Source organism: Salvelinus namaycush, chromosome 38 (assembly GCF_016432855.1).
Source record: "Salvelinus namaycush isolate Seneca chromosome 38, SaNama_1.0, whole genome shotgun sequence".
In the NCBI taxonomy this organism is placed as follows: Eukaryota; Metazoa; Chordata; class Actinopteri; order Salmoniformes; family Salmonidae; genus Salvelinus; species Salvelinus namaycush.
The window spans coordinates 20,033,369-20,059,681 of NC_052344.1; the positions used below are offsets into that span (position 1 = coordinate 20,033,369).

Sequence of the window (26,313 nt, forward strand, 5' to 3'; positions counted from 1 at the left end):
TTGATACTTAAGTATATTTAAAACCAAATACTTTTAGACTTTTACTTTCACTTTTACTTGAGTGACTTAATATTAATAAGGTATCTATACTTTTACTCAAGTGTGACAATTGGGTACTTTTTCCACCACTGCATAGCGGGAATACTAATCTAGACCTACAAATCCTAATCGTTGGGAATGCAGATGGGAGACTCCTGATCAGAATACCAGGCAGGCAGCCATTACGAGTGGAGTTTACCAGTCAAATTGCCAGGGTTAGAGGTTCCAAATTCGTTCAATATGTTATATTTCAATAGTACATCCACCACCACAGAGTGGCAGTAGCTAGCTTTTGTCACAGTCACACACACAAATTGTTAACTTGCTAATGCCGAAGAATAGATGTACATTTCCGGATTTCCGGCTATGTAGCTTTGGTCGCCAAGGTTCCACTTTCCGCACGTGTTCAATCAGGTGCATTTGTTTTTCTTTACGAGTTTTATCAAATTTGATTTACGTAGCCTGCTAGTAGCTAGACTATTTGGTGAACTATCATATGTTATGTAGCCGCTAGCCAGCTAGCTATAGTAGCTAGCTAGTTATCCCAACATTGATCACACCTGTGCGCGTATGTACGAAAAAGTCAACTTGTGTTTTCATATGCACGTATTTTGCTAATCGAATTATGGTAACTAGTTAACGTTACATAGCTGCTAACGTTCATGCCTATCCATGCTGTCACATTTAGGAAACAATGGAAAACATTAATCTTGTCTTTCTCTTACAGATAGAGAAAATAGGTTAAGCTGCAGCCACCATGCTGGGGACTTCAACATCCACCAAACAAGAGGCAAGTGAGAATTCCATGTTGCTTGAGATGTCTCGAGTATCCCCTCTTCTATTTGAAGAAACTCCTGAATTAATCTCATCAGTGGCACCTGATACAGTCGAGGGATGCAAAAAGAAGAAGAAGAAGAAGAAGAAAAAGACTAAAGCACTCTCTGAACAGGGACCAGAAGAACCGGCAATCGAGCATAATCAAAAGGATTGTCACCAGTTGACAGAACCTAAACATAAAGAGCAAACAGTGACCGAGCTGGAAGTGGTGGAGAAAGGGAGGAAGAAACTCAAAAAAGGAAAGCAAAAGAAGCAGCTAAATGTTGTTCAAGATGAAATGGGGGTACCAGATCCTGAGGAACAAACTAGTGGGAAAACAAAGAAAAAGTCAAAGAATCTTCAAACACAACAGGTGGGAGCGGAGGGAGTGACTGCTGATGAGAAGAATATGAATAGCCGGAAGAAAAAGAGAAAACATAATGACATTGAGCCAGAATGGGGGATAGACTGTGTCCTCTCAAAGTCTGCAGTAGATGTTTCAGCTGTAACTGCACCAGATGAGGCCAGAAAGAGTAAGAAGAAGCACAAGAACAGACAAACAGAACTTGAAGAGGGAGCGGAAAGCCGTCAGACAGTTTCAACAACAGCAGAGGATCCAGAAATCATAGAACTGCACACTGAAACAGTCAAGAGAGGTGAAAGTATGTTAACTGAGGCAGAGGAGAATGTAAAAGAGAAGAGGAAACGAAAGAAGAAAAAACACAGAGAGAGTGAACTGAATGATTGTCCAGATAAAGCAGACCTTCCAGGTATAAAAGAACAAACTGAAAGAAAATTGAAGTCAAAGAGGTTGAAAACAGATGGAGGGTCTACAGCTGTGGAGGGCAGCGGGAGAAAGAAAAAACGCAGCAGAGCGTCAGACAAGGGAATGGACAGTGTCCACTCTGCAGAAGGTGTTTTGGATTTAGCTGTTCCAAATGACAACAGGACTCATGATGCTGGAACAAACAGTGAGACAGAGGGTGCCCATTCAGTCATGGTTGAGACAGGGACTCAACACAACAAACCCAGCCTAAAGGAAGAAACTCTAAGGTGAGTAGAAGGAAACCTGGTTCACTTGTATTGAAGTGTGAATCTAGTGTATTTTGAAAGAGTGATTTCCTAAGTGAACACAACCATTGACAGTAAGGCAATTCCACAATAAGAGTGATGCTGAGACTCAGATTTTTCATTTTAATGTATGCCCAACAAAAACCAATGTTTGCAAAGTTAAACGAACCATAGAACTCTAGGCACAATGATGACTTTTAACCATTTCCACTGAACATTTTACGAACACTCATTTAAGCTACTTGTTGAACAGTGCCGATGCAAAGATTGGTTACAGAATGAGTGCACCAGCTGCACAAACCCTCATTCTGTTACCAACCCTCATTTTCAACTAAATGTGTTTTTGTAAAATTTTCTGTGGAACTTTAACTTTGCAATCATTGGTTTTTGTTTGACATTTTTAAAGTGAAATCTGAGTCCCCGCATCACTCTGTTACTGTGGAGTCGCCCAGAGGCATTTGCTGGTGAAAACCAGACATTTTGTGAATGCGGTGTACCAGAATATAATTTTGAATTTTCTCCCCTCACTATGCTACAGTGTGGACGACTGGCAGACTCTGAATGATCTGAAAGAGTTCATTCCCAATGTTGAGTCAAAGTCGGTTGCCGAGATCCATAAGATGATAAAGTATGATCTTGATCGATTCAGGGAATTCCGAAGACAAGGTAAGCTTATTCTTCAGTCACTCATGGTTCAATATTTTTGAGCGTTAATCACGCCGTTATGTAACATTGTAGCAATGATATGTAAGATGTTACTGTGTTTAGAGATGAGACTGAATGTATTATCATATGTTTTATCATTTTAGACCTAACCAGTTGAATCGTCTGTTGTTCCCAGGCCTTTCCCTGCGAAGTGGAAAATTCAGTACGCAGGAGAACGAACGAATCAAGAGTAACGTCTACGACTTCCTGGCTCTCACTGGGATTCAGAGTGGCTCTAAGCTCTTCCATCCACGGCGCTTCAAAGAGGAAGAAGCAAATATCAAGCAATTGAAGAGGCAGCACAGATTCCATGAAATAATAGGTGTGTCGTATTGGTGCAAGGTTCATTCGATTAGAGAACTTTCTGACAAGTTTTATCCACATTACATCCCTGTTCTTCAGCATTGTCTACAGTGGTCAAAAAAATGTGCTTAGGAATTTCCCAGAAAACTGATCTCACCTCTTGTTGTTCCAGGTGAAGGAATACCCAGGCCTTGGCATCAAGTCTATATACGTGGGAGGAAAATATTTGATGCCAGCAACTACAAGGGCAGGTGAGACAGGGCTCGTTACTATAAGGAAATTACCATATCGGTCATAAACGGCTATGATGGCTATACATTATGTTGCCTCTATATACAGTGTACGGAAGTATAGTAATACTGAATTGACATTTTCTTTAGTGTTCACAACTGTGCTCTTGTTCTGGTATGAACCACTTTATGGTTTGCTAACATTTGCAGACACATTGAGGCACTTTGAATGCTTATTTCCTTGATTTCCTTACCGAAGGTTCACCGAAGAAGAACTTCACTCTTTGAAAAAACTGCAGACGTTGCACGGCAACAAGTGGGCGACGATCTCGGAGTTGACTGGCCGAAGCGAATCGGCCCTAGAGAAACGTTTCGCTCAAATGTGTAAGTCGTTGGGAACTGGAATCCGCATAACTCATCGCCACTGTTCGCCCCCCCGGCGCCTTAGTTATTGTTTTTGTCTTGTTGATGAAACAGAAGAGAGGAATATCCAGCACCGTGGTACAATTTTTTTATCACAGTACATATTCTGCAGTTCTATCACGCATGCAATGATGGCCGAAGGAAAATAACTGGTGTTTGAAGTAACTTTGTTGTTGTAATATCCCAAACAAATGTGGGAGTGTCACCAAGTACTGATTACAGCTTTAATATATTGACTCTGACATCCTTGCCGGACATCCTGCTCCACTTATCTTTTTGGGAAAATGGTTGTTAGCTTTGTATGACCTGGGGCAATACTACCGCTTTGTTTTTTGTGTGTATTTCTCAGCTGCAAACAGAGGTGCGTGGACCGAGGAAGAACTGAAAAGACTAATGGAAGCTGTGCGGAAGCACCTGGTGGGACAGGCAGAGCCTGGCAGTGGACCAGCCACTGTCAGGAAAGACAAACTGTACAACAACATCCCCTGGGCAGATGTGTGCCAGGCGGTTGAAACGCGCCACTGTTCCCAGTGTCGAATAAAATGGTGGGCAGGGAGTTTGGTTTATTTTGTAACATTACTCCTCATTCTCATTGAATTGTTTACAACAAACGTTCAGATTCAGAACTTTTGTCTGACGTTTTAGACTGTCTTTGATCCTATTTTTCCAGGTTGGCTGTTTTGAAGCACAAAATGGCATATGGACAACCAGTATTCAGTGGCGGCACAACATCCTTACAAGGCAAAGTGGATTTGATCAAAGCGTAAGTGTGTTGATTTCCATTCAATCTATGCGATGGTGAATCTGTTTTTGCTACTTTGTTTTCAGATTTATTAGCCCAGTCTAGTGTCGTTGAATTGGACCTTTCTGAACTGTTCTGATACACAGGACAAAAGGTAGACTTTTGGTCCTGATATCTGCATGTGAAATTGTTGCATGGTGAATTTTTATCCATGTCATTTTTGACCTTTAAGGTTGAATGCAAAGCAGATAGAAGATGCTGCAGATATCGACTGGGAAGAAATTGCTTACTCAATTGGGTAAGAGGTTGTTATTAAACACAGATTGTTGTTTTAGACAATGTGTCATGGATGACATTGTTGTGTTTATTATGTGACATTTTCACTGAGGGAGGTTTGTATTGGGTTAGTATTCACTTTTAGGATTGTCTAAGTCTTTGAATACAACACTGAGATCAATGCATGACAAAGCCTTTACACATGTTTTCCATCTTCTAGGAGTGTGGAATGCAACAGTACATGTCAGTGTGATGTACGTGTGTTGTAATGCAGTGCTATGTGCTAACATTTATATGTATTTATTTTAAGGAATGTCACGCCGCGCTACATTCAGACACACTACTACAGGCTAAAGGTAGCCAACGTTCCGTTGTGGCAGAGCATGTCCTTCTGTGGTAGGTGTAAGCTACTGTCATAAACACTATCCTCTTATTTTACAGAGTAGGACAGTGGAGAGGACAGAAAGAGCGAAGTAGATGGTAGAGGAGCGCGAGAGGACTGGGTCAGATTCAAACCCAGGCTCACAGCAGTAGTACACAGTACCTGGGAGCCCGAGGCAGCGGCTTAGACCACTGGACCACCCAATATTCTCTATCGCTACGTTTTTAGCATTTTGTTAGAATAGTTAAGCGTGAATCACTATGATGACGTTGTTTAATTTTTAAAAATGTATTTAACTAGGCAAGTCAGGTAAGAACAAATTCTTATTTTCAATGACGGCCTAGGAACAGTGGGTTAACTGCCTTGTTTAGGGGCAGAACGACAGATTTTTACCCTGTCAGTTCGGTGATTCGATCTTGCAACCTTTCGGTTACTGGTCCAACGCTCTAACCACTAGGCTACCTGCCGCCCCAGAAATAAAGGGAGAGGAAATGTTGCTATGTCCCCCTTGACCGTACTATTTAAATATAATGATACTTTGGGGAAGAGATCTTTGATATAGTCCCAAATCACACCTATTCCCTTTAAAGTGCACTCCTTTTGACCATGGGCCCTGGTCAAAAATAGCACACTATATAGGGACTAGAGTGCCGTTAATTTCTATGTATTTTCTTTTCAGAGATCATCGACTTCCTCAACAGTAGAGTTCTCCCCAATTTTGAAGAGCAACTCCAAGCTCTGATAAAATCAGGAGAGATGGTGTCAAGAAACGATCCTCAAGAGCTCTTCCTCCTCTCTGAGATCTTTGATAATGAGGACAGCGCCTAATACAGCGAGGTTCAGAACAGTTGATGAAAACAAAGCACATGGACCTTGCTTAAGGTCCCTGTGGGGGTAACTGTATGCCCCTCTGTCCCTAAATGAAGGATTCAGCTCATTCATTGAGGTTAATGACGATCAACTTATTTGTGATTAAATGTTAGTTTGGTTTTCTGTAAGACATTACAATGTCATCACCCCATAACGATTCACTTTGAATTAATGCATTTTGTGGGGGGGATAAAGTGAATACTCATGTGACCAGTTGTGTAATTGTTTTGTATTTTGTGTTTGCAAAATCTGACTAGGCAAGTCAGGTAAGAACAAATTCTTATTTTTAATGACGGCCTAGGAACAGTGGGTTAACTGCCTTGACATTTTTATTGTCCTTTTTCTATTTTTGAGAATAAATGTCTCCTGGCTTCTAGTTGCTCTGTCTTGATTGGCCGGTCTTCATCCATTGCGAGCATGTTTATGAAAATCACAAAACCAAAGCCTCATAGCTATTGACTACAATTAACAGCTGACAACTGGTGTTGAGCATCATACATTTTATTTAGTTATGTGAATGTATTTGACTGCTTTGTTGAAGCGTTTCTGTCCACTGTCAGCATGTTTGATAGACATGACATCCCATGGGGTCGTTATGGAAACCTAGTCTGCATAAGATTCTCAAACAGGAATATCTGAACTCTGCTCAACAGGGCATGGTACAGAAGCAAAGAAACCCATGTCCCATTTATTACAAATGTAGTAATGTACTGCTAAAGAAACATGGGCTAACAGTATTAAGTGTGTAAGAAAAGGAAATTACATGAAGATTCTCTCTTCAAGAAACAGCAATAGTGTGAAGACATATTATCCATCACAAATTGGTATCCATGGGCAGTCTAACAGTTGAAAGGAAAGGGGATACCTAGCTAGTTGCACAAATGAGTCAAGTAAAGGCTTTGGGTGAAGTTGCCACTAGGGGAAACGTCACCCTGGAGTGGTTCAGACACGCAGACCAGCCATGGCCTGTTCAAGGGGATCACTGCTCCAGTACCCATGGTCCCAGCCCAAGAACCAGCCAGTGAATGTGGGAGGCTCATGACCTTGCTTTATCTTCACTATGGGTGTACTGCTATCCCGCTTGGTAGGGTCTGTCTATGTAACGAACAGCTGACCACAGAACAGGAAATAGGCAGGAGGAGTGAGGAAAGAAGAACAGTTAATTTAATGAAATGGCACATTTATCAGGTAATTATGTGATCTTGTTTGAAACCCACCTTTGCTTACCTGAGGCTATACCCTCTGTCTTCTCCTCATGAGCTTCACCTCCGATCCAAACAAAGATCTGAAGGGTACATGGAAAATGTTTAGCGAATCAACAGGGGTGCATTATTAGCAAAAAAAACAGGCACGTTCAGCAGGATGCAACGTTTCGGAACGTTCAGATCTAAATGTGCTATGTAGAACAAACAAGCCCCTCTGACATGTGGAATAAGGAATCGCGTTGGTTCTTTTCATGGCATTTCTACAATGTTCGGCTACTGAACGTGGCCCTGGTTGCATCTTGACAATCCCTCTACTAGTCACCTGTTCCCAGGTGTCCAAGAGCATGACATCATCTGGGGCCAGATCTTCTTGTGTCATCTCCCCAGGCACCTCTTCAATCTGTGGAAATAATATTGTGGCATTTTGACAACGGGCCAGGTCAGTGCACATTCAGGAGGACAAGGAAATGGTTTCCCACACTGTAGGTATAAAATGTGGATCAAAGGCTATTTCATTCGCAGAGGAAACTGAATTTGTCCAAATGGATATTCAAATCATGTCAAACATGTAAACAGGAATGGAGCAAAGTAAGCTGGAAAATGCTATACTACAGTTATAACAGGGCAGACTCACAACAAACTGGACAGTTTTGTTGGAGCAGGCAAACAGGCGTGGTGGATGAACGTCCATTTTGTTTTTCAGTCTGGCTGAGGTACGGTAGTCTGCTTTACCTCCCAGAGCATCCCAAAAGTAATCTTGACACACAAACACAAACATACAATTGTGGATCTGGAAGAAGATGGAGCGGTTGGAAAAGCTTTGTCTTGTATCCTCAAAATCAGTAACATTCTGTGGCTTTTGGCTAAACACCATTTCGTAGTGAATTCGACTGCTGACAGGGAACGTACCTGCTTCTTCACCCTCGGCCAGCTCTGAGGCCCCTAGAAGGTCACTTAGCTTTTGAGCTCCATGTTTCTCACTGTCACTTGTCCCCTTTCCCACCCATATGAAGGAGGGTGCCGGGGTCACCAGCACAAAGACATCGTTGGAGTTCAGATTTGAGGCAGCAGCATCAACCTTGAGTGGAGAGAGGAAGAGAGGAGGCAGTGAAAATACTGTACACTGGAGGTACTAACTACAGTTCTGCCTTGGCAAACGGACTGTAGTCATCTTCACCAAGAAATCAACCATACATCACAATGGCTGGCTACTCAACTATCTACTGAGGTGTATTAGTGTAGTTTCGGCTTGTTTGGATCCTAGTGAATACACCCCAAGAGTAATCAAATAGGTGTACCTACGAAACATCCTTTATTGAGCTCTCCCCACCTCACCTTCCATCTCCTGTTACTCACCTCTATGGCACGTGTGCAGCCAGCAGGGTTGGACCGCACCTGGAACAGCTGTGTGTCTGCAGCCTGGGCCTGGTCACCCTCTCTGGAGGTACCACCCTGGTGCACTACCATCGGCTGCCCCCTGAAAAGACTCATGAGGTGGGCGGGCTCCTTACCCTGGATAACCCGCACCTTCATCATGGTAGAAACAGACAGAAAATCATAGAGTGAGTCAGATACATGGCTTTAAACCTTCCCTCATTTCATTTTACAGACCAATGCTCTGACCCTGTTGATATCCGTGTCTGAATCCTGGCTTAGGCAGGCCACCAAAAATTCTGAAATTTCCATCCCCAGCTACAACATTTTCTGTCAAGATAGAACCGCCAAAGGGGGCGGAGTTGCAATCTGCTGCAGAGAGAGCCTGCAGAGTTCTGTCATACTATCAAGGTCTGTGCCCAAACAGTTCGAGCTTCTATTTTTAAAATTCCACCTTTCCAGAAATAATTCTCTCACTGTTGCCGCTTGTTATAGACCCATCTCAGCCCCCAGCTGTGCCCTGGACACCATATACAGTGGGGAGAACAAGTATTTGATTCCCTGCCGATTTTGCAGGTTTTCCTACTTACAAAGCATGTAGAGATCTGTAATTTTTATCATAGGTACACTTCAACTGTGAGAGACGGAATCTAAAACAAAAATCCAGAAAATCACATTGTATGATTTTTAAGTAATTCATTTGCATTTTATTGCATGACATAAGTATTTGATCACCTACCAACCAGAAAGAATTCCGGCTCTCACAGACCTGTTAGTTTTTCTTTAAGAAGCCCTCCTGTTCTCCACTCATTACCTGTATTAACTGCACCTGTTTGAACTCGTTACCTGTATAAAAGACACCTGTCCACACACTCAATCAAACAGACTCCAACCTCTCCACATTGGCCAAGACCAGAGAGCTGTGTAAGGACATCAGTGATAAAATTGTAGACCTGCACAAGGCTGGGATGGGCTACAGGACAATAGGCAAGCATCTTGGTGAGAAGGCAAAACTGTTGGCGCAATTATTAGAAAATGGAAGAAGTTCAAGATGACGGTCAATCACCCTCGGTCTGGGGCTCCATGCAAGATCTCTCCTCGTGGGGCATCAATGATCATGAGGAAGGTGAGGGATCAGCCCAGAACTACACGGCAGGACCTGGTCAATGACCTGAAGAGAGCTGGGACCACAGTCTCAAAGAAAACCATTAGTAACACACTACGCCGTCATGGATTAAAATCCTGCAGCGCACGCAAGGTCCCCCTGCTCAAGCCAGCGCATGTCCAGGCCCGTCTGAAGTTTGCCAATGACCATCTGGATGATCCAGAGAAGGAATGGGAGAAGGTCATGTGGTCTGATGAGACAAAAATAGAGTTTTTTGGTCTAAACTCCACTCGCCGTGTTTGGAGGAAGAAGAAGGATGAGTACAACCCCAAGAACACCATCCCAACCGTGAAGCATGGAGGTGGAAACATCATTCTTTGGGGATGCTTTTCTGCAAAGGGGACAGGACGACTGCACCGTATTGAGGGGAGGATGGATGGGGCCATGTATCGCGAGATCTTGGCCAACAACCTCCTTCCCTCAGTAAGAGCATTGAAGATGGGTGGTGGCTGGGTCTTCCAGCATGACAACGACCCGAAACACACAGCCAGGGCAACTAAGGAGTGGCTCCGTAAGAAGCATCTCAAGGTCCTGGAGTGGCCTAGCCAGTCTCCAGACCTGAGCCCAATAGAAAATGTTTGGAGGGAGCTGAAAGTCCGTATTGCCCAGCGACAGCCCCGAAACCTGAAGGATCTGAAGAAGGTCTGTATGGAGGAGTGGGCCAAAATCCCTGCTGCAGTGTGTGCAAACCTGGTCAAGAACTACAGGAAACATATGATCTCTGTAATTGCAAACAAAGGTTTCTGTACCAAATATTAAGGTCTGCTTTTCTGTTGTATCAAATACTTATGTCATGCAATAAAATGCAAATGAATTACTTAAAAATCATACAATGTGATTTTCTGGATTTGTTTTAGATTCCGTCTCTCACAGTTGAAGTGTACCTATGATAAAAATTACAGACTTCTACATGCTTTGTAAGTAGGAAAACCTGCAAAATCGGCAGTGTATCAAATACTTGTTCTCCCCACTGTATGAATTGATTGCCCCCATCTATCTTCAGAGTTTGTACTGTTAGGTGACCTAAACTGGGATATGTTTAGCACCCTGGCCGTCCTACAATCTAAACTACATGCCCTCAATCTCACACAAATTATCAATGCACCTACCAGGTACAACCCTAAATCCGTAAACATGGGCACCCTCATAGATATCATCCTTACCAATTTGCCCTCAAAATACACCTCTGCTGTCTTCAACCAGGATCTCAGCGATCACTGCCTCATTGCCTGTGTCCGTAATGGGCCCGCACTCAAACGACCACCCCCCATCACTGTCAAACGCTCTCTAAAAAACTTCAGTGAGCAGGCCTTTCTAATCGACCTGGCCCGGGTATCCTGGAAGGATATTGACCTCATCCTGTCAGTAGAGGATGCCTGGTTGTTCTTTAAAACCTCCTAGGGATCCCTTAACGCTCGAATCCCGTTAGCGGGATAGATTTGACAACATCCGGTGAAATTGCAGAGAGCCAAATTCAAACTACAGAAATATATAAATTTAACATTCATATAAATACAAGTTTAAATACATCAAAATAAAGCTTAACTTCTTGTTCATCCAGCCGCTGTCAGATTTCAAAAAGTATTTACGGCAAAAGCACACCATTCGATTATCTGAGGACAGCGCCCCGCATACAAAAACATGAAAACCATTTTTCAACCAGGCAGGTGCGACACGAAAGTCAAAAATAGCGATATAATAAATGCCTTACCTTTGAAGATCTTCATCTTTTTGGAATCCCAAATGTCTCAGTGACACAATGAATGGTTGTTTTGTTCGATAAATTCCTTCTTTATATCCCCAAAATGTCAATTTATTTGGCGCGTTTGATTCAGAAATAAACCGGTCCCAAATCGCCCAAAATGACTACAAAGTATCTAATAAGTTACCTGTAAACTTGGTCCAAACATTTCAAACAACGTTTCTAATCCAACTTCAGGTACCCTAAAATGTAAACAATCGATCAAATTTAAGACGGAATAAACTGTTTCCAATACAGGAGAAAAATAACGAGGAGCATGCTCCTGTTCACGCTGACCAAAAGACTTGAGTCCATCTGAGTGACACATGGAAAGAATAGGACTACTTCTTCATTTCTCAAAAGAAAAACATCGAACAATTTCTAAAGACTGTTGACATCTAGTGGAAGCCATAGGAACTGCAATCTGGGCCCGAATAAATCAGGTTTCCCATAGAAAAGCATTGGAAAACACAATGGCCTCAAAAAATGTTTTCCCTGGATGGATTGTGCTCAGTTCTGTTATACTCACATACATTATTTTAACAGTTTTAGAAACTTTAGAGTGTTTTCTATCCAATACTACCATGCATATGCATATCCTAGCTTCTGGGCCTGAGTAACAGGCAGTTTACTTTGGGCACGCTTTTCATCCGGATGTGAAAATACTGCCCCCTAGCCCGAAGAAGTTAAAAGTGCTTTCCTCACCATCTTAAATAAGCATGCCTCATTTAAAAAATGTAGAACTAAGAACAGATATAGCCCTTGGTTCACTCCAGACTTGACTGCCCTTGACCAGCACAAAAACATCCTGTGGCGTACTGCATTAGCATCGAATAGCCCCCCAAAAATGCAACTTTTCAGGGAAGTCAAGAACCAATATACACAGTCAGTTAGGAAAGCTAAGGCTAGCTTTTTCAAACAGAAATTTGCATCCTGTAGCACTAATTCCAAAAAGTTTTGGGACACCGAAAAGTCCATGGAGAATAAGAGCACCTCCTCCCAGCTGTCTGAGGCTGAGGAAATACTGTCACCACCGATAAATCTACAATAATCGAGAATTTCAATAAGCATTTTTCCTAGGCTGGCCATGCTTTCCACCTGGCTACCCCTACCCCGGCCAACAGCTCTGCACCCCTGCAGCAACATTCCCAAGCCCCTCCCACTTCTCCTTCACCTAAATCCAGATAGCTGATGTTTTGAAAGAGCGGCAAAATCTGGATCCCTACAAATCAGCAGGGCTAGGCAATCTGGACCCTCTCTTTCTAAAATGATCTGCCGAAATTCTTGCAACCCCTATTACTAGCCTGTACAACCTTTCTTTCGTATCGTCTGAGATCCCTAAAGATTGGAAAGCTGCCGTAGTCACCCCCCTCTTCAAAGGGGGAGACACTCTAGACCCAAACTGTTACAGACCTATAACCATCCTGCCCTGACTTTCTAAAGTCTTCGAAAGCCAAGTTAACAAACAGATCACCGACCATTTCGAATCCCACCGTACCTTCTCCACTATGCAATCTGGTTTCCGAGATGGTCATGGGTGCATCTCAGCCACGCTCAAGGTCCTAAACGATATCATAACTGCCATATATAAAAGACAGTACTGTGCAGCCGTTTTCAGCGACCAGGCCAAGGCTTTTGACTCTGTCAATCACCGCATTCTTATCGGCAGACTCAATAGCCTCGGTTTCTCAAATTACTGCCTCGCCTGGTTCACCAACTACTTCTCAGAATGAGTTCAGTGTGTCAAATCGGAGGGCCTGTTGTCCGGACCTCTGGCAGTCTCTATGGGGGTGCCACAGGGTTCAATTCTCAGGCCTACTCTTTTCTCTGTATATATCAATGATGTCACTCTTGCTGCTGGTGATTCTCTGATCCACCTCTACGCATATGACACCATTCTGTATACATTTGGCCCTTCCTTGAACACTGTGTTAACAAACCTCCAAAGGAGCTTCAATGCCATACAACACTCCTTCCGTGGCCTCCAACTGCTCTTACATACTAGTAAAACTAAATGCATGCTCTTCAACCGATTGCTGCCCGCACCTGCCTGCCCGCCTAGCATCACTACTCTGGATGTTTCTGACTTAGAATATGTGGACAACTACAAATACCTAGGTGTCTGGTTAGACTGTAAACTCTCCTTCCAGACTCACATTAAGCATCTCCAATCCAAAATTAAATTTAGAGTCAGCTTACTATTTCACAACAAAGCCTCCTTCACTCATGCTGCCAAACGTACCCTCGTAAAACTGACTATCCTACCGATCCTTGACTTCGGCGATGTCATTTACAAAATAGCCTCCAACACTCTACTAAGCAAATTGGATGTAGTCTATCACAGTGCCATCCATTTTGTCACCAAAGCCCCATATACTACCCACCACTGCGACCTGTATGCTCTCATTGGCTGGCCCTCGCTGCATATTCATCACCAAACCCAATGGCTCCAGGTCATCTATAAGTCTTTGCTAGGTAAAGCCCCGCCTTATCTCAGCTCACTGGTCACCATAGCAACATCCACCCGTCGCACGCGCTCCAGCAGGTATATTTCACTGGTCATCCCCAAAGCCAACACATACTTTGGCCGCCTTTCCTTCCAGTTCTCTGCTGCCAATGACTGGAACGAATTGCAAAAATCACTGAAGCTGGAGACTTATATCTCCCTCACTAACTTTAAGCATCAGCTGTCAGAGCAGCTTACCGATCACTGTACCTGTACACAGCCCATCTGTAAATAGCACACCCAACTACCTCATCTCCATATTATTTATTTATTTATTTATTCTCTTTTGCACCCCAGTATCTCTACTTGCACATCATCATCTGCACATCTATCACTCCAGTGTTAATGCTTAATTGTAATTATTTCGCCATTATGGCCTATTTATTGCCTTACCTCCCTAACCTTACTACATTTGCACACACTGTACATAGATTTTTCTTTTGTGTTTTTGACTACGTTTGTTAATCCCATGTGTAACCCTGTGTTGTTGTTTTTGTCGCACTGCTTTGCTTGATCTTGGCCAGGTCGCAGTTGTAAATGAGATCTTGTTCTCAACTGGCCTACCTGGTTAATTAAATAAAAGGTGGGGGAAAAAGCGTCTGCAGACAAAACAACTGACTAATATTGTTAAATTTTGTAATCCAGTGCATCTTGATTATAAATGATCTGGACCGTATTATCGGGGCCATACAGCGATAAATTAAAACGATCCAGTCACCTGTACTGCCCCTCCTCCCAACTCGTCATCCAGCTGAGCAGCCAAGATGGCCGAGGCGCCAATTTCATCCTGGCTAGAATCCACTCCTTGCCTGTGAAAAAGTAGTACTTTTCAAGTGCTATTCACATACATTCATGCTTAGGTTATATCATACAGTATATAGTTGGTTTAGATGTGTTTAATACAGTATGTAACAAAAGCCCTGGTGCACATAAATGATGAAGTCTACAGTAACGATAGAAGGACGATAGCAGTTTTTGCTGTAAGACTATGTAATAACACATATAGCTCCCAGAAGGATAATCTCCATTGTCTTTACCATATGTAGATGACCTGTCCGTTACGGCCTCCATGCTGGTAGTTGTAGAGGATGATGTAGATATCTCCCCCATAGAATCGTCCATAAGTGGAGGGCTCCACAAACACCTTTAGCGCCCTCAATACGCCAGATCTACGGAGGTTAACAGGTAAATACAGCTCTTACTAGTAGTCGTCCATGAATGGAAAAAAGGTAACACCCCTTGCAGTTCTTTTCTCAAAGGCTTGTTTGTGAGATTGGGACACCGTTTTGGTGGGTGTGCAGGCCCACAGTCGTAACCCTTAGGGGCTGTATGTATCCCTTTACTGAGGACACAACTACAACTACAATATTTAAGGTTAACTACCATCGTACTATATGGTGTTTACTCAGGTAACCCGTGTCCCCGGCAACAACAAAAAATCCTTACCTGCTTCTCTCCATTCCCCTCGTCCACCATCCCATGCTGAGCCGCCATGGCGTCCGAGTGATGGAGAGTGGAGGCATCGAAGGGCACCTTCTTGATCTTGCCGATTTTGTTGGATACGTAGGCGGTTCCCAACCCCACTGTATGGTCCGCATCACGGCAGATTTTGAAGAACTGCTTGAACAGAGGGGTCTCCCCATTCTCAGGTAGGATCTGGACCTGGGTGTGATTCGGGTAGCCCATCTTTGTGATAAACTGTTCGGCAGCACTCATCACCGCACTTCTCTCCTCTTTGTTAGCGTCCTTACCTGTTTTTATTCCAAATAAACTCATGATTAAACTGCAAAGGCAGAAGAACTAAGTGACTTCCAGGCGCAACAGTATTCAAAAGTAGTCTAAGGGAAGATTAAAGCTTGGGGTTTTACAGTCAAAAGAAGTCATAGAGACCAGCTGCTGAGAAGAAACCAATACCTTTCCAGACAAAGATCATGCCATTGGGGCCATTGTCCAAGATAAAGCAGTCACTTGACTCCAGGGAATTCTGTGAAAACGGGTTCTCCGATGATACCATATCCATGCCCATATCCCCACTGGCATTAGACACCTTTTGGAAAAAACATTTCAATGTAATATTGGTATTTGAAGGTCTGCTCAAAAACTGCTTATTACATAATTTTTAACGATTCAATTGTTTAATTCGAAAATGGATCTGACCTTGTATAATTTCGCCAGTTTCCTATTGGACACGTCTGTATTTGTGTCATCTGCATTTGCCTCAGGCAAATCGGGTTTGGGTCCAAGAATCTGGAATGAGACTACGAGAGTCAGGCATCTCACAGCAAATTATCACCATTATGTTAAAAGGTAACTAACTATAGATGTTTATTGGAAGCATATAAACAGTTGCATGATTTTGAAGTGTATAGAAATTAACTTTTTTCCGTCCCTTTCTCCTTATTGAAAGACTCACCTCCAGCGTCTTCTCACAAAAGTAATCCTATAGGATCATATAGGTTTTTAATAGAGGCCTTCCACATTGTATGTCGGATTCAGTCTTTTACGATTATTACATGTTCATTTAGATGTTGCCAAGCTAAAACCTTGATATAAACCTGGAAAGATTGTATGAGTTGCTTCAGTTCCTTCGTCACATTCTGCGATTGGCTACGTCAGCGGATGTAGGCTTTGTTAACTGCAGCGGTATTTTGAGCTCAACATGTGCCAGCACCAGCAGCGCAAGCTTCCAAAGTGAGTTCGGAAAAATTTAAAGCATCTTATAAATAGTTTTCACATACAAACTTTATATATCCGAACTCAGAATCAAACAGGCTTCCCAAAAAATAACATGGTAGAACGTTTATTTTGATTGACGATGTTGTGCTTGATCAAAATCGCATCAGGTGGCATGATTTCAGATGTGTCATGTAAACAAGATTATTAGGGAAATCGTTTTTCTTGCAAAGCATGTAAACATTTAAATCAAACCACTACATTCACGATAATTGTATTATTATGCGCATACTCAGTACCGGTGTTGAGCCGAAAATCTCCCCCCTGCCAGAATTCTCCCTCCCTTCGGGTGAACGCGCACACACTCAATTCTTCATTGCTGCGACTTGCTTGCTAGTTGAGATTTCAGAAGTAATGTCTGCAGTTTAGGTTTTGCTATTTGTTTGAAGTGTATTAGTCTATAAATACATCTCTTTGCCATAATTTGTCATCTCTCCCATGTCTTATTCGACTAGTAGTTGTTCTTAAATGTTTATTGCTTGCTAACATTTTACTCCCTCCTCTATGTTTAACATAACACACATACATTAATTATTAATTTCGGTTGCCTATTCTGACGTGAAGTTTCTATAGAAAGTATTTGAGTCTCGTGACAAAATTAAAGAAATTAGAAGGGGGGGGGGGGGCGAAATCCCCCCCTTAAATCTTGGGACTGCAAGGCCTGGCACACTTCAGAATCATTTTGGTGACCTATCATGCCATCTGATGTGTGCCACAGGAAGTATTGGACTAGTCACAAAAGGAAGTGGTTATTTCAGCAATAATAGTTTTCAGAGCCCTGTACTGTTCTCGCTACCCATCCCTCAATCCCCCATCCCATCTGCTTTTTCCTCTTATGGCTTTTCCTAAAAAAAAATTAAACACTTTTTCTCTTTTAGTTTTGAAGAATGTAGGTACAGTAGTAAAAATACAATAATAATAAATAAAAAAGTTGTACTCTGGGTGAAAAAGAAAGTTTAAATATATAAGTCAACATGAGTGCATATCCATAATCACAGTAAACTGTTATAATAATAGAAAAAAATACAAATAAAATAAATCAATGTATAATAAACAAAACTATGACTGAATGTGCCTCCACGAAGAATCCCCTCCGCAATAGGTCCCTTTGCCCTCAATAGGACACCCCCAACACCTCCACCATCCCCATCAACCTCCCCCACCCCTCAACCACAAAACACAATAATGATAATAGAAACAAATATATATACACACACACACACACAGTACATACACATAGACATATTCACAGGACACTCAACGTATCTCTTATCTCTTTTCCTACATCAGATATGCAGGTGACATTTCCACCTGGATGACAGCACATAATCAGCAAGACGGCGATGCCTTCATCCGAGGGAATGCCTGCCCATTCTCAGATGTTAGATAATCCCAGATGATCACGTCATTTACATTCCAGCCCTAACCAGAAGGTTCTGCTTCTTCCTCCACACCACCCAGCGATGCCCCCAAGATGCTAAGTCAGAGCCTTGTCAGCTCCAGATTTGACTACTTCAACTCACACCCTGCTGGATTCCCTGCATTCTCAGATTCCCCTCCACTGATTTGCACCCTGGACGGGCTCCCTATTGCAGCTCACATTATGTTCAGGATGCTAATTCTAGCCTACAGGGCCAGAAAATGACCAGCTCCTTAATACCTCTTGGTCTGGATAAAGTGCTGTACTGTTGTTCTTTCTCTGTGATCTACAATTGTGTCATTCTTGAAGTTGTCTTCTCTTTAAGGATTCAGTGGACATTCACCAAGACTTGGCTGTGTACTGTTGCCTAATTGGTTGAATGAGTTGAGCTGCAGGCATCATAACTGCACCGTCCCTTGCTGTTTGTAAACGCTGATTCAAAAAGCACTTTGATACTGATTTACTTTTGTACTAGGAATACACTAGGAATACCCAGGAATACCTGTTGCTCTATGTTTATAATAAAAACATATGTTTGCTGTGCTTTCCTCTAGCAGTGAACAGGTTAGGTAGCCGTTTTCTACTTATCATATTGCATATAATATACCGTATATGTTACATTTTAGAATATGGTAGATTACATCATGAAATATGACATTTACCATAACATGTATTTATGGTTTCAGCATATACTGTACAAATTGATAACTTAAAAATACATTTGATTTGCTAAAGGTACATTAATTCTTCCCTAATCCTCTTTATTCTTCCCTGTCTTTATTTCTACATTTAGTTAACCTCAAATGATACAACAGGTTTGCGTTGTCTTTTCAATCATAATATATAGTATTGTCTTGCCTCACAGATATCATGATATACAATAAAGACAGAATGAACTGATTTATTTACCATCACTGTGGCTTGTCCAAAATCCAATATATACCACATACACAAACAGACACACTCATTCTTCTTCTGACTATAAGGTGATATGGCCACACTGCTATGGAAAACATACTGTATATTATCAGCATCACAGTTGTGGATTATAAAGATTGTAATGATACGTTTGTATTTACATGTGTTATTGTGTGATAATATTTGTGTATTATCTTTATTTTCTTAAACATGACAAAATGCTTCTAAAATAAAATGTTTGTTTCTTTATACTCTAATTTTACTTTCTGTGGCACACACTACTGGTCAACATGAGCTACCAAAATGATTATGAAGTGTGCCAGGCCTTGCAGTCCCAAGATAGAAGGGTGGGAGAATTTCGGCAAGCAAGAAAATGGCCTTGTCGAACCCCCCCAACTCCCTTCTAATTTCCATCATTTTGTCACTAGAGTCAAATACTTTCTGTGGCACACATCAGAGTCAAATACTTTCTATAGAACAAACTTCACGTCAGGATAGGCAACCGAAATTAATAATTAATGTATGTGTGTTATATTAAACAGAGGGAGTAAAATGTAGGCAAGCGATAAACATTTCAGAACGACTACGAGTCGAATAAGACATGGGAGAGATGACGAATTTTGGCAGAGAGATTTATTTCTTGACTAATACACTTGAAACAAATAGGCAAACCGAAAACTGCAGACATTACTAGTGAAATTTCAACTAGCAAGCAAGTCTCAGCAATGAAGAATTGAGTGTGTGCGTGTTCACCCGAAGGGGGGGAGAATTCCGTCAGGGGGGAGATTTTCTGCACAACACCTGTCGGGTTCCTATTGGTCAGTTACCCCGCTGCCTGTCCGCAGCATGAACCATTCCGATCGTATTGATGTATTTGATACCATTCCACTAATTCCGCTTCAGCCACTACCACGAGCCCGTCCTCCCTTATTAAAGGTGACACACACATACACTCAATTATACACAAACACACACCTTTGAACTCATGACCCAAACTCTACATTACATGATAAGGTCCAAACCGGCGTAGTCCTACTTCACAGCATCTGTAACATGTTGCTCAATTAATGCTTTCACTCACATCGTTTACTAGTGCTTACAATGGTTGATTACATCACCCACTTTTGGGTCCTAGAAATACTATACGTACTGCCTTCTGAGAGAAAAGGTCAATGTTGTTGCGCAACAGGATGAGGAGCTAAACCATCTTACAAAACAGTTGATCAATATTTAGATGCAACCCTACAGAAAACAAAAAAGGATCGATTCATTTGACAACATGAAGTGAAGTCAAATAATTTATTTTCTGTACAAAATAGGGGCCATTTCACTCCATTTAAACATGCAAAAATAATATTTGAATTAATATGGAAAAAAATGTATTTTGAAAAATGTCAATATTGAAAAGAAAACAGCTGATTGGTATCAAAAGTGGTAAAAGATTAAACACTCAAACAGTTCAGTGGTCACCATGAGAGCAGTCTTCTCCAGATCTTTCTCTTCTCTCTAGTGCTTTCTGGCAGAATAAGACACTCTGTCTCTCCAGCTCTGTTCTCCTCCCTGTCCCTGGCCTGTCTGTCTGACCAGCAGTGTGCATCTCTGTGTGTGCAAAGAGGATCCAATCTCTCTGTTCAAAGCTGTTACTGTGCGTTCCTCTAGAACGTACCTGCCTGGTAGGTGGCACCAGCCTGCCCTACGCAGCACTCGGGTCCTGTCTATGGAACGAAAGCCCGGTGCTGAAGCAGGACTGGGTTTGAGTTCTGAGATCAGGTTTCTGATGTCACTCTGTGGCCCGAACACTGTGGTCTGGAAGGCAGACCGGGGCCTGGGAGAAGAAGACAGTCGGTTCTGTCTGTTGTTGAGGTTCTGGTACTCCACTGGTTCTGGTTTCAATTCTGGCTGTGTATTGCGGGACTTGTTGGATGGGGCTGACAGGGATCTGTTTACGGATGGGTCCAGAAGGGTGTGTGTGGTGCCCCTGTACCAGGCCAGGTGGGAGTGGAGGGGTGCGGCTCTGTTGGGTCTGGTCCCACTGCTTAGTCTCCTAGTGGAGAGGTGGGAGAGGGGTCTGGACCTGGGGACCCGAGGGGTCAGAGGTCTCCTGGATTCTGTGTTTAAAACCCTAAAAGGACAAAGTTCAACTCTGTTAGGTCCAATGACCTGTAACTTTCTCTTAGATCCTATGGAAATGCAAGAAGAAAATGTTAGCATTTTAAATTGTGTAGGAGCTAAAGAAGGCTTACTGTTGTAAGTCCCTGGTCAGTGTGTGATCAGACCCCAGGAAGCAGATGTACAGGTCCAGAGCTCTCTGCAGCAGTTCAACAGCCTCTCTACTCTCTGTCTTACCGGAGCCATGAAATATCTGCCTGCCTGCCATGACACACACAAGCTAAACATATTACACTCTGTGCAGTTGCTAACAGTCTAGAAAAAAAGTGTAAGAATGATTTGTGGTGAGTTGTGGTGCTTCTGTTTGAAAAATGAAATAATTACCAAGTTTGACCAAGGTGCCTGCGAGGCTGCATCCCTTCGCCTGAAGAAGTGGCGATGTGGGGGAACAAAGCTTCATGTCCTGGTCTTTGACGTGCACCGTGTGTCGATACAGCTCCACTGCTAGCCTCTGCCTCAACCTGAACACGTCACATCTTCACCACACTGTAACATTCATATACTGTGACTGACTGAGTAAACTACTGAGGAGGGGATGGGAGGAGGAAGAGAGAGAAGAGGGAGAACATTGACAGAGAAGAAACTACTGAGGAGACAATGGAGGACACAATTAATGATGAAGAAGAGGAGAAGAAGAACTAGAAGAACACTAGAAGAGAAGTATTCTCACCCTGCTGTGTCAGCGCAGGTGTCGGCCAAGACGTCTGCCAGGCACTCCTCCACCTCCACCACTAGAGGGTGTTCTTTACCATACCAGCGCCTCCTGGTCTTCAAGGCAACCTGGAAGTGCTTCTCAGCACCATGTGGGTCTTGCAGGCTGAGTCTGTCACATATACATTTTAAAAAAAAATCATGACATTAATCTAAGCTTGCCTAAATTGAGACATACAGTATCACAAGTCATTCACATGGGTTTAGGTCTAACAACAGCAATAGACATAGAAACCCCTGTAGCTGAATCTATGCATAGAAACGTCACACATGAGACTATACCTATTGATGCTATTTAATACACACCTGTGTATCCCACAGAGCAGTGATACAGTGGCCTCAGCACACAGGTGGAGTTTGTGGTGTCCCATATTGATGATGTCACTGAGTATCTGAGAGGCCTCGACGGTTTGGACGTCTGCAAACAGCAGCTGGCAGAGTACACAAAGCAACTGACCTGATAGGGGTGAAACATGAAATACATATCATTTCAGCACACTAAAAGCATTTACTTACTTTGTGAATGAAACAATGCATCATCAGGTTGATTATTTAAAAACACGAGACCCATAGTGCTCCAACTCTCTGGACAGATACCCTTTCTAACAGTGATTCTCTCATGTCTCTCAAGGCAGGTAGTGGTGAGAGTCTGGGCGGTCTCCAGAGCTGATCTACAGTATGTCTCTGCCTCTCTGTGCTGGTCCGTCTCCACATAGAGCTCAGCCAAAGTCTGACGCACTGTCAGCAGTAACATCACACTCTCCCTGTTTCTGTCCTGCTCACCAGCCTAAAATGACAGGAAATTGGGAAGCAGAGCGATCATTTCAGCAGGCTGTATGAAAGCCTTTCATAATTGAGTGAAAGTCTATACACTAAGAACATAACATGGTATTACTAGAGCAATTACAGTGTTAAAGCAAAGTCTTAGCATCGTCGCTAGGTTTTAAAGGGATAATCCACTCAAAACTATCTTCTTGTATTTTTTTAAATTAGTCCACTGTTGATATAGTCCAGAAATGTTTCATCATCATGATGATGTAGCCGGTATCGACAGTGGACTAATGAAAGAAAATAAAGTTTCCCTTTAAGAGTGAGTGGTGGGTCTAACTAACCTGTGTGAGGGTGTTCTCAGCTTGCAGTAGGATCTGCTCTGCTTCCCCCTTCCTGTTCAGACAGAGCAGCAACTCAGAGACCAACATCTCCACTCTCCCTTTCACACCTGGATCCCACTGACAACCATCTTCTACAGGTGGGGAACAAACAACAAAAACAGTCATAATCATCCCTGAGACATCATCAATAATCAATTTGTTATCAGGGATGAATAATTACCTTTGCCGTCACTTTGGGACTCAGTCATGAAGGCCATGTTGCTGTGTAACTCTCTCTGCTCTGGATTGAATGGAGACAATAGCTGCATTATTTACGGATGGTATATCTACAGTTTTATGATGTTATAACTGATCGCCACTGAATGCGTGTTGAAATATGTAACCATGATGATTTTACCTGTATGTGTAGCAGGAGGGAATGCCCATCGCCCTGATTGGATAAAAGTAGGAGGGTGGCTTCCCTTACCCAGCAGGCTCTGGTACGAGGTGTAGGGGTCATAACCTCTGAGGATCAGGAGAGTCCAGTACCTGACAACATCCATTCTCAGCTGAGGAGACTGGCTCCAAGTTGTAGACAGGTGCTCTACAGTCCTAGGGTCAGATAGTAAGTGGATACCGTTATGTAAATAAATGATGGATAAACATGTGAATCTGTAATCTGATAAAAAGGCTCACCCAGTTTTGAAGTGTTAGGTTAAATATATGATGACAGATAATCTGCGGCTAAACTATTTTACCCAACAGTAACTGTGTGTGCCCCTAGTGTCCTTATGTGTGAAGTGTATGTCCATGCTCTTACTGTGGATCTATGAAGAAGGTGTGTAGCTCCCTCCAGGCCTCACTCTGCTCCAGGTGCCAGGGGAGCTCCTCCAGGATCTGAGGCCAGCTACAGAGCTCCCTGCCCTGCCTCTGGAAGAACTGGGCCAGGCTGAGATGGTAGCCCCGTCTGGTCCTCCTCAAGCCCCCTGAACCTTTACCGGGACGGACCCCTACAGATCAAAAAGTAGAAGACTAAGGAGAAGTGGAAATGAAATGATTGGTCAGTTGGACTCCTTAGTGCAGAAGAGTTCCACTTACATGCAGATACTCCACTTTCATTTTTAGACAAAGATGATCAACCAAGTAAAAAGCACCACCATGCTGGAAGGACCAACAAATGAAGGCCATTGTAAAATGTCCATTCTATGCTTTCTATTTCTAGGCTTGTAACTTCCGCTCCCGTCTGCCACTCACTCAGCAGGAGGAGGTCCATGGCTTGGCCCATTGATTGATGGGTAAGGCTCAGTGTTCCATTGGGTCTCTCCTGTACCCAGGGCCCAGCAGCAGTGCGGAACCGGGCCCACTCCAGAGGTAGAACCCGTATGGACCCAGGATAACCAAGAACCTCCAGCAGGACTAGGACCTGCTCCTCAGTCAGCCCAGCATGGGAGAGGTGAACCAGGCATAGAGTGTCCCATACCCAGCCTCTGAGATCTGGAGAGAAGGAAGCAGTAAGGTTAGATACAACAATTCATCATAGAGTGCCTACCTAACAATGTTCATTCTTCACCTTTATTGAGAAAACATTACAGTGGTTATTCTCGCTGTACGGCACTTAAAAAAAAAATCACAACTGAATAACTAGAGAGGGTAAAGATGATCCCACCTATGTTGGACACCTGAGAGGTAGGTCCTCCTGTTCCTTTGGCTGGACTGGCCGTATCCTCACTGACCCCGCCATAGTCATTGATCCAGCGCTGAATCACCCTGGCCCACAGCTCCGCCATAGAATCCACTTCCACATACTCCTCTATCAACTCCTCCTCCTCCTCCTTTCCCCTCAGGATGCGGCACGTCTGCAGCTCGCTAGCCACCACCGCCAGGAACAGCGGCAGGCGGCCCATTCCCAGCCTTGTAGTGGTTCCCAAGATGAATTGCAGTAGGGTCCTGTGCGGTTCCTGGCAAGGCAGGGTAAGGTGTTGGAGCAGGACGCTGCGGCGGACCCAGGGGTCTGATAGGCCGGGCCAGGGGAGGGTGTGAACGTCTGGGCGGAGGGTCAGCCTCTGGTAGGTGACGTCTGTGGAGGTCGCTGTGATGAGGATCTTACACTGGGGAGGCAGAGGGTCCGGGAGCCAGCATAGGTCCTTCACCTGACAATGAATGAATAAACGTTAGGAATTCATGTTCACTATATGAAATAATATGCTTTGTTTTTTATCTTGATTTATTTGAATGCTATCAATGTAAAATACACTGTACAAGAACCACCACTGGTAGTGGTCTGGGCAAAGTAAGGCATTACCTCCTGCATTGAGAGCCCGAGGGTCCCGGTAAGTCTGTCTAGTCCGTCCAGAACTAGAACACAGGGTCCCAGAGCAGCCGCAGCAGAGAAGGCCTGTACCACAACATGATCAGGCTTTACATGGTGCTGCAACCCCTCACTCCACTCAGCCTGGGGCCCTAGTACAGAGACACAATAACAACCCCTCACTCCACTCAGCATGGGGCCCTAGTACAGAGACACAATAACAACCCCTCACTCCACTCAGCCTGGGGCCCTAGTATAGAGACACAATAACAACCCCTCACTCCACTCAGCCTGGGGCCCTAGTACAGAGACACAATAACAACCCCTCACTCCACTCAGCCTGGGGCCCTAGTACAGAGACACAATAACAACCCCTCACTCCACTCAGCATGGGGCCCTAGTACAGAGACACAATAACAACCCCTCACTCCACTCAGCCTGGGGCCCTAGTACAGAGACACAATAACAACCCCTCACTCCACTCAGCCTGGGGGTCTAGTACAGAGACACAATCACACCCCCTCACTCCACTCAGCCTGGGGGTCTAGTACAGAGACACAATCACAACCCCTCACTCCACTCAGTATGGGGCCCTAGTACAGAGACACAATCACAACCCCTCACTCCACTCAGCCTGGGGCCCTAGTACAGAGACACAATAACAACCCCTCACTCCACTCAGCCTGGGGCCCTAGTACATAGACATAACAGTAAATGTGTAGCCTTCACAACGACTTAAAGAGAAATACCAATTTGGTATTGGTTTCATTAGCCCACTGTTGATACAGTCCCAAAATGTTTTGCATGTCATCAATCAAGTTTTCAAGATATAGAACTTTCTAAATATGTTTGAAAGTTTGATGCGTGCAGTAATGAAACAAATACCAAAATGTTGTTTTTTTGTAGAATTTTCATTTGAACAGTTTTCCTCCTTGGCTGCAGTAAAAAGAAAAAACTAAAAGCACTAATAGCCTCTGTCTATGGCCGTCTGTTTATGCCATGGCCATGTGTGTCACTGAGCCACAATGCATCTGCATGTGTGACATGGTTGGTATATCTTGTAGTTTATTTTTTTGCTGTTTTCTTGTATTATCATGTTGATTTGTTTATTGTTT

The 26,313-nt window shown here is 43.3% G+C and overlaps 1 protein-coding gene and 1 pseudogene across 3 annotated transcripts; one reads left to right on the forward strand and one right to left on the reverse strand.

The window, feature by feature from the left end:
- The first annotated feature begins 390 nt into the window (after nucleotides 1–390).
- On the forward strand, nucleotides 391–6,233 carry LOC120031982 (transcription termination factor 1-like). 3 transcript variants are annotated; one of them, XM_038977874.1, is made up of 11 exons: nucleotides 391–453; nucleotides 767–1,908; nucleotides 2,465–2,592; nucleotides 2,768–2,953; nucleotides 3,107–3,185; nucleotides 3,424–3,548; nucleotides 3,937–4,132; nucleotides 4,258–4,350; nucleotides 4,562–4,627; nucleotides 4,916–5,001; nucleotides 5,667–6,233. In XM_038977874.1, exons 2-11 carry the CDS (start codon nucleotides 797–799, stop codon nucleotides 5,813–5,815), a joined length of 2,220 nt encoding a protein of 739 aa, XP_038833802.1. In that variant the 5' UTR covers nucleotides 391–453; nucleotides 767–796; the 3' UTR covers nucleotides 5,816–6,233. The 3 variants fall into 3 exon arrangements, with proteins under 3 accessions (XP_038833802.1, XP_038833803.1, XP_038833804.1); XM_038977875.1 differs by lacking the exon at nucleotides 391–453 and adding an exon at nucleotides 479–607; XM_038977876.1 differs by lacking the exon at nucleotides 391–453 and adding an exon at nucleotides 648–667.
- Nucleotides 6,234–6,377: 144 nt separating this feature from the next.
- Nucleotides 6,378–16,421, reverse strand: LOC120032152 (annotated as a pseudogene).
- Nucleotides 16,422–26,313: the final 9,892 nt, after the last annotated feature.

What these genes read in the sequence shown, in the direction of transcription:
- LOC120031982 (XM_038977874.1), top strand. Translation starts at nt 797, where the DNA reads ATGCTGGGGACTTCAACATCCACCAAACAAGAGGCAAGTGAGAATTCC. An exon ending in GAAACGTTTCGCTCAAATGT is followed by an intron (nt 3,549 to 3,936) that starts GTAAGTCGTTGG and finishes TGTATTTCTCAG; the next exon opens with CTGCAAACAGAGGTGCGTGG. An exon ending in TCCCAGTGTCGAATAAAATG is followed by an intron (nt 4,133 to 4,257) that starts GTGGGCAGGGAG and finishes CTATTTTTCCAG; the next exon opens with GTTGGCTGTTTTGAAGCACA.